We start from the raw sequence: 12,481 nt of genomic DNA, 5'->3' as shown, positions 1-12,481 counted from the left end.
AACTGCGGAAGTGGTTTATTGATACGGATCAACACGGCAGCCTGTGTTTTTGGACTGTCCTTTAGGGAGTGGCTACAGGGACTGTCACGATGAATGCCTGCACTTCAAAATTTACCAGTTCACCACTAGTCCAGTGCTGTGGTGGCAAATACAGAGCCTGCGGAAGGCTTCGAAGTTATTCTTGCAGCTGGCCCTGTGCGGAACGAGGGCAGAGGTGGAAAACCTGCAGTCTTCCAGATGCTGGTGGACTCCCAATGGCCCTGGCCTGCATAGCCAGTGGTGCTGGATAATGGGAGCTGCAGTCCCGTCAACAGCTGGAGGGACACCTGCTCCCCCACCCTGCTGCAGCACAAAGGACATTTCCTGACCGTTGCTGTCTGAAAACGAGAGCTGCTGCCACTCCTTCCCCGTGTGCACGTCTCGTTGGATTTGCCTAGGCCTGGAGGCCCTTGGGTGAGATTTTAAAAAAGCAAACACCCTGGCTTGGCAAGATGCCCAGATACTGCTCAACAGCACACGCCCTGAAACTATCTGTTTTGGGGGTGGCTCTAACCTTGACGGAGGAGCTGGAGCTCTAGTAAAAAAAACACACCCTGTGTTGCATGCAGAAAGGCCCAGCTCCAATCCCTGCCCCCTCCCAGTAAAAATGATAACAACTGGACCACATCGTGAAGCAAAGCTTAGAAGGAATTGACTAGCCTTCCCAAATCCGTCACCCTCTGTTGGACTACAGCTCCCGTCATTCCCAGCCAGCTGTGTTGGCTGGGAAGGATGGAAGCGGCAGTCCGACACATACAGACAGGTAAAGACAGTAAGGCACTAAATGGATCAATGCTCTTAAGGCAGCTGCAGATCAACTGGCCAATGTTTCATTTCGGCTTTCAAGCACCCCTGCTGAGCTACTTGCTCGATTCATCTATAGCTATGTGATCTGTAGGCCCTCCTCCTCCTCTCCTTGGGGATACGGTCAGGACACATTTTATCTGTGATGGGGTGGTTGCGTCCCACCTTTTGGGTCCCATTCAGCAGCTATCCGATTTTTATTAAGCACATGCAGAGTTAATTACGGTACAGCAGGGAGGGTGCTCTCTGGCTTGCTTCTGGAAACCATGCCCCAGCCTCTTTGGTTGCTGACCCATTGGCAAGCACTGCCACCATGAGGGCTGGAAGCTTTCTTTGGGGATTTAAAAAAAAATACAGCAAGAGAGTCTCTCGATGCCAAATTCCTGTTGGGTTTGACATTACCACACCCATAATACACACACATTCCAGTGGTGTTACTAGAGATAACAAAGGGACGATGGGCACAGAGGCACACGGTCGCATGCTCCCAACACGGGGAAAAAAAGTCCTCGGTGCTGTCTTGTTTGTTTGCAGAGGTGAGGTCACTGAGGGCAGCTGAGAAAAGCAAACAGCCCCCTTTCCCAACTGCTGATGGGGAGAGAAGTATTTGCTTAAGAGCCAGGGAGGAGCTGGTACATGGCAAGAATGAAGGATGTTTGCAGGAATGTCACAGCTGGAGGAGGAGATGGAATTGACAAGAGATACAGGACAGGAGCTCTATGTGTGCACAAGTGCCAGCAAACACCAATTTATAGGCCTCTGGCCACATGCCCACTCCATTCCCCACAACAACCCTGAGGGGTAGGTGGTAGGCTGGGTGGGGGTCTGAACTTCAATCTCCATAGTCCCTGGTACGACAGTGCACCAGGAGTGGGCAGACTTCAACTTTGCGGGCTCTACTTTGGATTTGGTTTGATTTTTACTAGCACCCCCAGCTGCAAACAGAGGTGCAGGTAGACAGACATGGGCTATGAATTAAGGAATGGGGTGCTTCAGAGCCCATGCTCTGTGCAATCAGGACCCAAACCAAGCTCACACTCACCTTGACACATGGTTTTGCTCCTGGCTTGCTCCCCTTTTTCAGCAACCTCATTTAGGGGTGAGGGAGAAGCCTGTTCAGTTGTTCACTGTTAGACATTTGGGAGTCAAAAAGCCTGGCTGATTTGGTGCAGGTCACTCAGATCTACCAATACAGCTCAATCTATCTTCTGCTGGCCGCTGTTCTATGCCACCTTGGATCTCCCTCCCGTTCATTGTCTTTCCCCTCTCCCACCCCTTGCAGAATGCCTTGGACAAACATATCCGTCTCTCTCCTGGAGCTACTGGCCCCGTTTTTTGTGCATGCGACAATCTCTGAGGAACTACTGTGACTTGCGTTAGAAGAAAACACTAGGAAGTTTGTTTTTAATCTTGGTCTTATTGTTAGCTGTCTTGAATGCCATTTCTCAGTGGAAAGGCAGGATAGAAAGCCAATAAAAAAATTAAAGAAAAGAAAGCAATGCCGTTTCCTGATCTTCAGGTGGATTAGCACCACCCCAACCCACAGCAGCGGGGCGAAGAGTACGTGCAAAAGTTGCTTCAGCCCAAGGGTGTAGTAGAACGTGCAGCCCTCTTTATGTCTGGGTTGGGGTGTCTGGGACATGAGTGGGGTGCAGAGGCCACATGGAGATGCCAAATATAGGTGACACGACAGCACCCCGTTGCCATAGGAACAAGCGTTGAGAGGCCTAGCGGTGGTCACTATGGCAATGAGGGCCCCAAAACGGCAACAAAGCGTTGTAGATTCACCTGCCTGATCAGATTAGGGGGTGTGTATATGGGGATGGGGTGGGTGGAGAAAGACTTGCACTCAGAACTCAAAATCAACAATTCTCTCTGGGACAGGAGCCCAAACCAGGCCATTAACAAGCAGCCAGACCTCAGTGGTCAATGAGTCATGTCAGGCTCTATGCTTCTTGACTTGTTTGGTTTCTCCTTTGCAAACGAAAGTACACACAGTGGCTAAAGTTACTTTCCCACAATACTTTATGAACCAACTAGGAGGGGGGGGTGGGGAATAACAAAACAGCCACCAAATGTACCCCCGTGGTTCCCCGTTTTTGCTGCAATGGAGGGAAGGAACCACATTTGGGGTTGCGCAGTCTGTGCACCATCTGTTCCCATCTGAAACAGGGAAAAGTGATGAAGGTCCCCATTGCTCACAAGGCCAGTCATTAAGCACATTTCTCAAGGCACTGTGTATCTGACGCCCGTGGAGCTGATGGATGTGTATGGCCCTCAAAAAGGCGGAAGCCAATGCTACGCTGCATCCAGGCCTTTCCACGGAGGAAGCATCACCTCTAGCCAAACATCCCCACATACAGCTGCTTCTCCTTTTGGTGGTAGCTGCTCAGCTGAGACTCTGTCAACTGCAGGTAACGCTTCACGTTGGCATCTTCGATGGCGAGATGGAAAGAAAAGAAAAAGGGTTAACAAAAAAACTGTGTGTGTGTGTGCGCGCGCGCACGCGCGCACCATAAAACAAAAGTGGTTAAAAGAGGGTGTGGGTTCCCCTTCCTCATCCTTTCCATGTTCATTTAGACAAGATTCTAGCCCACATTAACTGCTTTCAATAGGGGCTGGCCCAAGACATTTGGTTGCATGAGGTAGAGCAGCAAATGACCATCCCACTCCATCATACACAAGCCATCTGTCGGGGATGCTCTGACTTGGATTCCTGCATTGAGCAGGGGGTTGGACTCGATGGTCTTGTAGGCCCCTTCCAACCCTACTATTCTATGATTCTATAAGGCTGGTCAAGTTAGTACTTTTTAATTATTTATAGCCCACCTCTCAGGATAACATCCTACTAGTCTGTCTTGTTTTACTGATTATATGTAAGCCGTTCTGGGAACCTTTTGGGCTGAGGAGTGGGATAAAAATACCTTAAATAAAATCATCACCCTATTTTGGCACCTGAGGCAAATAATCCCATGAGCGCATCGTCCCCACACTGGCAGTAAAACTACAACAATAATTTGCTGCCCTTTCAGGACACCCAAAATCGGCAGCCTGAGGCGGCCACCTCACTCTACCCCCAGGATGGACAGAAGGTAGATTGGGATCTGCTAGTAGATCTTGGAGTGATTTGCCATAGATCACCAAGGGTTTCTGACTCCCAGTTGTTTAAAACAGCAACAACCAAGAGGCTTTTCCCTCTTCTAAATTAGGCTGCTGAGATAGAAGAAAGTTTGAGGGCAAAATCAGGAGCGGATTTTTGTGCAAGAGAAGGACTTGTGCCCTCAGTTCTGGTGCTAAAAACTTTCCTGGGCTGCGCATGTGCTCAGAGGCACCCTTGTTCTTCAAACCACCTCCCCCAGCCACTGCTGTACCTGGCTCCGGCTGGTGGACCTGGGGGCATCACTGAAAGACAAAGAAGATCCCTACCCACCCCTGCTCTGCTAACAGAAGGGTCAACCCCGTGTGCAGCAGGGAACCAGTCAGCGGTATGAACTGAGGTAGCGTCAGTTGAGGATGGGGCGCCAATGTCAGCGGGGCAGTGAGGCCGCTCTGGCCAGTAAGAACTCTAAAGGAGCTCTCCAAAGTGCTGAATCTATTCGGGGGTAGGGTCCAACACCTTGGGTAGCTCCTCTAGAGTTCTGACTGAAACCCGGAATGGATTCACCACCCCATGACAACGGAGCCACCAGCCTCCAGGGTACGGTGTAATGGCTCAGAGACTGAGAGCTACAAATCAGCAAGCCTCCAATTCGAATCTCACCTCTGCCCTAAACTCACTAGGTGGGCCTCAGGCAGGCCACTCACTCTCAGCCTCAGCCCTCCCTATCTTCAGTATGGGGGAATAATAATATTGGTTTACATTACAGGGCTGTTCTAACTGTAATCCCTTGATCATGCACATGAAGCGCTTTGAACAGTTGAAAGCGCAATATTACTTATTTTGTGTATATCCCACCAAAAATGGCACTCCAGGCAGCTGCCAACAATAAAATGCAGATTAAAAGCAAATCTTAATTAAAACATAAAAGCAAATTCAAAACTCGCAGAAGGACAACAGGGAGGGAGCCAAACTAGCCTCCCTCGGCAGAAAGCTCTGGAGCCTGGGAGCAGCCACTGAGAAGGCCCTGTATCGCGTCCTCGCCAAATGTAGCTACAATGGTGGTAGGATTGAGAGATGGACACCCCGCCTCCAAAGATATTAAAACCTTGGCAGGCTCGTATGGGAGAAGATGGACTTTCCAGTAGCCTGGCCTCAAGTCATATAGGGCTTTATAGGTTCATAGAAATCTTAAGTATTATTAGTAATCAGAATTATTATGGATAACGGTGCAATCCTATGCATGTTTAGGCAGAAAAAGTCCTACAACTAGATATCCTCCAGAAATGTTGGACTGCAGGTCCCATCATCCCCAGCCATTTGCTGTGGTGATTGGGAATGATGGGAGTTGTTGTCCAACATGTTTGGGGAAGGCAGGGATAAATCAGTCCAAAGCAGGAGGGAAAAGCTTATGAGGTATGACCATAAGTTTAGAAACACTACTCCCACCAGCCAACGGCTCCCTTGCAAGGTGGCACAGGCAATGGCACCACGGTGAAAGGCAGCACCTCTCACCTTTGGGCTGCTTGCCGGTTGCTGCCACGAGAAAGTGGCGTGCCCTGTCATAATCCCGCAGGTGGTAGAAAGCCACTCCGGCCCGATACAGTGCCTTGGCGTTTTCCGGCTGCCTTTCCAGGACTTTGAGGCTGTACTCTTTCACGCGATCGTAGTTCACCGGTTGCATTTGAAGGAGGCACGCTGCAGAGGCACACAGCACAGTTACTAACAGGCCAGTGATGGCCTGGGATTACTCATTTAGAAGGGTTAGGATATCCTAGGCACGCTTTAAAAGGTGCTCACCTCATCAGCTGTCAGCCTACAGGTGTAGAAGGAAAACAAGTGTATGAACTGGAATCCTGTTTCATGGCAGGGTCAGCAACGAAGCTGAATGGTGGGAGAATCAGGGCATACTAAACCCACATGGCCTCCCCACCTTTCCCCACAACCAACTTTGTTCCAAATTTGGCTACTAGTCCTGATAGATATGTGCTACCTCCAGTACCAGAGGCAATAAGCTTATGTACACCAGTTGCTGGAGAACATGGGCAGGAGGGTGCTCTTGCACTCGTGTCCTTCTTGTGGGTTCCTGGTCGACAGCTGGTTGGACACTGGGTGAACAATGCTGGACTGGATGGACCCTTGGTCTGATCCAGCAGGGCTCTTCTTATATTCTTATGAAGAGAAGGCTATCAATGGCTACTAGTCCTGATGGCTATATGTTGCCTCCAGTATCAGAGGCAGTATGTTCTCCAGTTGCTGAGGAACATGGGCGGGCAGTGGTGGTGCTGTTTGCACTCATATCTGCTTATGGGTTTCTTGTGGGCAGCTGCTTGGCCACTGTGTAAACAGAATGCTGGACTAGATGGACCCTTGGTCTGATCCAGCAGGGCTCTTCTTAGGTTCTTATGTTCTTAACCACCAATTGTTTGGTGGCTTCCCAGCTTTGTGCAATCTTTCCCCCATTCTAAAAGGTTGAAATGTCTCTCCTAAGGCTGAGTTATTGGCAGTAAACTAAAATATGCTGATATTTTGGCCCTGTCCTTTGCCACTGTTCACCCCTAGAGCGAAGCCCCTGAGAGCTTTTTCGAAATGGAATTTGGAAATTCAACACCCCTGAGCTGATGTTGTGCAATGCATCGTTCATTTGGGGGAATTCACTGCCACGTAACATGGCAATGGTCACCAACTTAGACTACTTGAGAAGGGTTTTAGGCAAATTCATGGAGAGCCAGTATAGCATAGCAGAGTGCCAGATTAAGACTAGGGAGGTCCAGATTCAATCCCCACTCAGTCATGAAACTCACTCGGCGGCCTCAGGCCAGGCATGCACTCTCTCTCTCTCAACTTAAACTACCTCACAGGGTTGCGGTGAAGTTAAAACTGTGGCAGCAGGAAGAACCTTTTAAGCCATCTTGAGCTCCTTGGAGGAAGGGCGGAATGAAAACGTAGCTAATGGAGGAGGAAAGGCCTGTCGATGACAACTACCCACAAGGGCTAAATAGAACCTCCAGCTCCGGAGGGACTATACCACTGAGCAGCAGTGCGAGAGGGCTGTGGCCCTCCTGTCCTGCTTCTGGGCTTCCTTGGAGGCATCTGGTTACCACTGATGGGAAACAGGAAAGTGGACTGGATGGATCGTTGGTCTGTTCCAGCAGGTCTCTTATGTTGGCACAGTCAGGTTCTCAGGCACACAAACATTTTCTGAAGTACCCTGGGAGCTGTAGGCCTTTTTTCTGTCTAAACAGGCAGAGGATTGTGCTCAAGATTTAGAGCAGGGGTAGGCAACAATTTTGGGCCCTGGGCACATTTGGCAATTTGAGAAACTGTCCTGGGCACCATCACAAACTGGCTTCTATGGGAGGTGTGGCAAAGGTCAAGTAACCTGCCCAAAAGACTGAGTACAAGGCAGAGGTGGGGGCTAGTCACCAACACACTGAACAACACCTTTAAACACACAGTTTTCAGCACCAACAGAAACCTATTTCCCAGCAATCCCAGCTGCTGGTAAGAAAATATTGTTATTATTTTAAGTGGGAAGTGACACCTTGAAGGGCACCAAGAAAGGTGTCCAGGGATCCATTGGTGCCCACAGGAAACACACTGCCTACCACTGATTTAGATGGCACTCACCGAAGTCACAGCACTACATGTCACTATTTCAAATGCAACAGGAACTACTTCCTCTTTCAAAAAGGCCCAATGGAAGCAAGTAAAAGGAACAGAAGGATCCAGCTCTCCCTGCCTGTTAAAGGATAACCACAGATATCACCTGAAAACACTTTGCCCAGCATTGGTCCCCGCTGATTTACCAGCAAGATTATTGTAGCAGTCTCCCTGGGTGTTGTGGAGTGCCTTCTCCTGCTCAGGGGTGACGGGAGGCCTCTCTGCGCCAAATTCCTGCAATGGAGATGGTACGCTGGGATCCAGGCCTTTCACCTGCAGCAAGGCCCAGTGGTAGCGGCTCACAGCATCACGGAAACGCCTCTCTTTGTAACAGCGGTTTCCTTCCTCCTTGAAGGCCTGAGCCTGCTCCAGACGGAGGTCCATGACTGCTTCTGAAGAAGCCTAGAAGGAAATAAAATGAGCTTCTAAATGAATAAGCAAAAGCTTTTCCAGGAGATGTTGAAGGCAGCATGGGGAAAACCATAGGGACCTCTGTCCCCTCAAATCTTCCAGCATAGTCCATCACAGCGTAGACTTAAAGGCATTTTTTTTAAAGTTGCCAATTTAAAAAAAATTAAGGGTGCAGTCCTATGCATGTTTAGACCAAAAAACCTCCTATAACTCCCAGTATTCTTTGGTCAGCCATGCTAGCTGGGGAATGCTGGGAAATGTAAGGATTTTTTTGTCAAATCCTGCAGAGGATTTTGCCCTTAAACTCAAATATGCTGGTATTTTGGGGACCACCCCTTTGGGGTTGGCCACACTACTGAAATACAGCCTCTGACAGCTTCCCTGAAATTGAGTTTTGCACTTAGGCTGAAAGAGGTTCAACACCTCTGTTTTAGGGGAATACATTCTTGACATGCCCAGAGGCTCCCTGTGTGACTCAGACCTTTCCATGGTTCAGCTCTGATATGTCAAAAGTCTCTGAGGTTAAGCCCTGGCCAAACTGAGTCCAGGAGAAATTAAAAGATAATCAGCACATGTTAAGTAACCAGATACAAAAGGGGACAGAGGCATTGTAGGTTTAATTAGACAGTTATGCAGAAGGGTGAAGTTTCACAAGAGGATCTTTTCATTCCCTCGTGGTACAATTGCCAGAGAAGATGCACCGCTAAAATCCCCTCTTCTGAAAACTCTTCAAGCAGCCTTCCCTAACATGGGGCCCTCCAGAGGTGTCAGACTGCATCTCCCATCATCCACAGCCAGGCTGAGTGATGGGAGTTGTAGTCCAACAAATCCAGAGGGTGCCAGGTTACAGGAACCCCATCTTCTATCATACTACTATTCTGTTATCCTGCTCTTGCCTTCACAGTGCTGATAATATTGCCAACTTTTTTTCTTCCTGGAACTACTCCTGTGCCTTTAACAGCAGCCTGAGACATGGATATTTGGGCATCCCCGCTCCCTTTGGCAGTGCTGAGTGTAAGGCAGTGAGAGAAGGTTGGCATACTAATTGATAACATATGTACCCCAGCTGTCATCCCCTGCTCATTTTTTTTTTGTTTGGCCATCGGTGGATAGTCCCTAGACCCACTGTGTACACCAGTCTTCCCCTGTCTGGTGCTCTCCTTTCTAGCTGGGGACGATAGGACTTGCAGTCCAACACATCTGGAGAGCACCCGGTTAGGGAAGGCTACTCCACTCAAGAGTAGTCGGGTGAGAAGTAGAAACTCACTAGACTCAGCTGAACTTGCAAAGAGCCAGTACCGTCTCTCCCCGCTCTGCAGCTCAGTCACCCAGCCCAAACTTGGTACCTTTGCTGCTGCCGTTGCCATTGGGATCAGGGCGTGTTGCAGCTGCTTCTGAAGCCGACCGTCAGAGTTTGCTGTTCTTCTAGGAGCTGCTACACCCTCTCCGTGACCTGGAAGCAAAGTAGGAGGGGGGGGGGGGACTACAAAAAGGGCAGCTCCTTGCAGCAAGATCATGTGATTCACAGTCAGATGATTGGAGCTACACAAAAGAGGAGTAAGGCCAACAAAAAAAATTAAAAAAGGAGAAACCTGCCGGATTATTACTAATCCCAGACAGACAGACACAAACTGTAATCTATCTATATAAATTTTTATATGATTAGATAGGATACACACCCACACCTACTTACATGGGGGTAAGTCCCATTGAACTTAATGGGACTTAGTTCTGAGTAGACATGTATAGGATTACACTGCATGGACTGGAAAGCATGCAAACCCTCCAAAAATTGGGGTGGAGTGGCAAACTTTTGATGGTACCAAAAACTTTTGTTTCTTATAATCACATTTGAGATGTGAGCCTTCCCCTTCGTATGGATAATTTAAATGCCCTCCAAGTATACATCCTATTAATTTAGAATAGAATTCTTTTGAATGTTTTGAGAGCCAGTGTTGTGTTATGGTTACACTGTTGGACTAGGACACGGGGAGATCCAGGTTCAAATCCCCTCTCTGCCATGAAACTCACTGGGTGACTTTGGGCCAGTCACTAACACCCAGCCTAGCCTACCCACGGGGTTGTTGTGAGGATAAAATGGAGAGGAGGAGCATCATGTATACTGCCTTGGGGTCCTTGAAAGGCAGGATATAAATGTTAATATCGATTCAATGGAGACCAGGGTCTTCTCTCCCACTACAGACATTAAATTAGCATAGCAAAGTTAGGAAGACTGTGTTATTGCCGATTACAGTGGTTGTGAACGCTCACTGCCTTATCTTGCATCCATTCGAGCTTAGTATATAAGTGCTGTTTTGTTTCTCTCTGTATACAGGTGTGTATATACACACACATATATAGACAGGTAGATAGTTGAATGTTAACGTGGGATACACTTAATGCATCAGACAAAGTGGCCTCCCAACCATGAAATGTTATGCCACAAAACATTTTAGTCTTTAAGGTGTCACGAATCTTTGTAGTAGTTGTTTTATGTCATCCAATAAACTTGGTAGTATAAAGCATTGTGTGCGCTGATGCTGCTGTGTGTCCACATGTGTAATATATTCGTGTCTTTGCAAGTATTTATAAACCACTCATGTCTAAACATTTCAAAGCAGTGTACAGAAAATCACAGAAGCATAAAAATAAAGACCAATACATAGAATATATTGTATCTATGTAAGATGGTAAGCTACGCTACCCAGGGAAGGCTCGCATATTCAGATGGGTCTTCAGTATCGGACTAAAAATAAGAAGTGTTGGTGTGAGGGGGAAAATTATCCCACTGTGCTAAATGCCCTGCTCCAAATGACTGTAGAGCGGATCTCAGAAGTATGTGGCACCATAAGGGCAGCCTCAGATATCGAATTTGTCTATAGGGGTGAAGGTGATCTCTCAGGTAAGCAAGTCCCAAGTTGTTTAGGGCTTTATATACTAACAAAACCTTAAACCTTGTAAGTATCCTGATATTAACTGATAGATAATATTGTCCCTGGAGCTGTTCATGGCACAGGCATCGGTTATTACCGGAGCTCAGTTTGAACCAGGTTGTCCCAGCCCTGGGATATGTTTAACAGGGCTAAGTCGTTCCAATGCATGACAGGCTATGGAACCCTGTCTCAAGGGAAGCTCATCTTCTCCCCTCTTTACTGACCTTCCACTGGGCTGTTATTCCATTTTTCTCAGAATTGGTTTAATTTGCCTGATGTAAGCTGCTCAAAGTGTTTTTACAACGCAATCCTATGCATGTCTCCTTAAACATAAATCCCACTAAGTTCAATAGGTTCAATAAGTGTGCATAGGATCTAATTTTTATTCTGCTATTTTTAGTGTTCTCCTGCCCTTTGTAGTTGCTGTAAGCCACCTTGAGGTCTATTGAGGAAAGGCAGTATCTAAATGTTTTAATTAAATAAAACAAAATCTTACAAGAGGGTTACTTTGAGCGTGAGGGGTAGCCACAGTCAGCATTCATTTAATGCAAAAAGACAAAATTGGCCATAAGAAAAATTCCCAAATGGCTGTTAGGGCAATACCTTTACAAGGCCAACGCAAAGGTCACAAATTAGTGTGCAAGCCTTTGAGTTATACAGAACACTTCATCAGGCTACACAAAGCAGTGGCAGGGCATGGTGGGGGGCAAAGGAAATTAGGTGACTGGTGTTGAAGCCAGTTGGTCAGCCTTAAGATGGAAGGTGGGACACCAGGCACTCAAATTAAGCTCCCCAACTTGGTACTGTCTGGATACATTGGACTACAACTCCCATCATGTTCAACCAGATTCGTTTGAGGATGATAGGAATTGTGCTCAACACATCTGGAAGGTACTGGGTTGCCTTGTGGGGGGGGTTGCATCTGGGACTATCCTTAGAGCTAGAAGGATAAAGGAATGGTTGAGCATTCACATTTTTGAAAATGTAAAACATAGCTTTGACCCAAATGTGTCTTCATAGTTGCTAAATAGGTAACAATTCAACTGGTGTAGCCTCCCCAGTGAAATGGAGGCGCAGCGACAGACAAGCTGCAGTCGTCGAAATTCTGCCTATCAGGCAACTCTTTTAAACATAAAAGAGAGTCGCTGGGAGGGGACGAGGGGAAAAGTCGATAACTCGTGCAACATTCATCGCCCACTTTCGGCTCTGAGGCTTCTAAGGGCAAGATGGCGACACCCTCAATTTGAGGTAAAAAAAAGAAAAGGGGTGGGGAGAAGGCGTGCGGGAAGTCAACCAATTAAGAAGCTTTGACGGTTTTTAGGCGGAGCGGCGTAACGCTCTCTTCATTCAGATTGGTGAGTTTGAACCAATCAGAAAAAATCACATTCCCGGTTTGTAAAACCGGCCCCAAGGGGCGTTAGCTGCCCGCCTAAAATCAACCACACCGCACGTCCGCAGCGCGAGAAAGTAGAGCGCATGCGCAGTAGAAAGGATAGGGCGATTATTTTGAGTTTCAAAAAAAAAAACAAGAAAG

At 47.7% G+C, this 12,481-nt stretch overlaps 1 protein-coding gene across 2 annotated transcripts; it reads right to left on the bottom strand.

The window, feature by feature from the left end:
- Positions 1-2,221: 2,221 nt before the first annotated feature.
- TTC9C (tetratricopeptide repeat domain 9C) lies at positions 2,222-9,469 on the bottom strand. 2 transcript variants are annotated; one of them, XM_084824836.1, is made up of 4 exons: positions 9,361-9,469; positions 7,750-8,005; positions 5,456-5,638; positions 2,222-3,277 (listed from the first exon to the last, which is right to left on the bottom strand). In XM_084824836.1, exons 1-4 carry the CDS (start codon positions 9,379-9,381, stop codon positions 3,183-3,185), a joined length of 555 nt encoding a protein of 184 aa, XP_084680962.1. In that variant the 5' UTR covers positions 9,382-9,469; the 3' UTR covers positions 2,222-3,182. The 2 variants fall into 2 exon arrangements, with proteins under 2 accessions (XP_084680962.1, XP_084680961.1); XM_084824835.1 differs by lacking the exon at positions 2,222-3,277 and having other exon boundaries at positions 5,262-5,638.
- Positions 9,470-12,481: the final 3,012 nt, after the last annotated feature.

This window comes from Heloderma suspectum, chromosome 17 (assembly GCF_057233095.1).
Source record: "Heloderma suspectum isolate Gila_16-S chromosome 17, 16-S_ref, whole genome shotgun sequence".
Classification (NCBI taxonomy): Eukaryota; Metazoa; Chordata; class Lepidosauria; order Squamata; family Helodermatidae; genus Heloderma; species Heloderma suspectum.
The sequence above is the reverse complement of the archived record's forward strand: the minus strand, read 5'-3'. Positions and strand labels throughout refer to the sequence as shown.

Excerpts from the sequence above, each read along its gene's own strand:
- TTC9C (XM_084824835.1), bottom strand. The coding sequence starts at position 9,381 with ATGGCAACGGCAGCAGCAAAG. Across the intron at positions 8,006-9,360 it reads TGGCAACGGCAGCAGCAAAG|GCTTCTTCAGAAGCAGTCAT; the intron begins GTACCAAGTTTG and ends ATTTCCTTCTAG. Across the intron at positions 5,639-7,749 it reads CTGCTACAATAATCTTGCTG|CGTGCCTCCTTCAAATGCAA; the intron begins GTAAATCAGCGG and ends GTGCCTCTGCAG.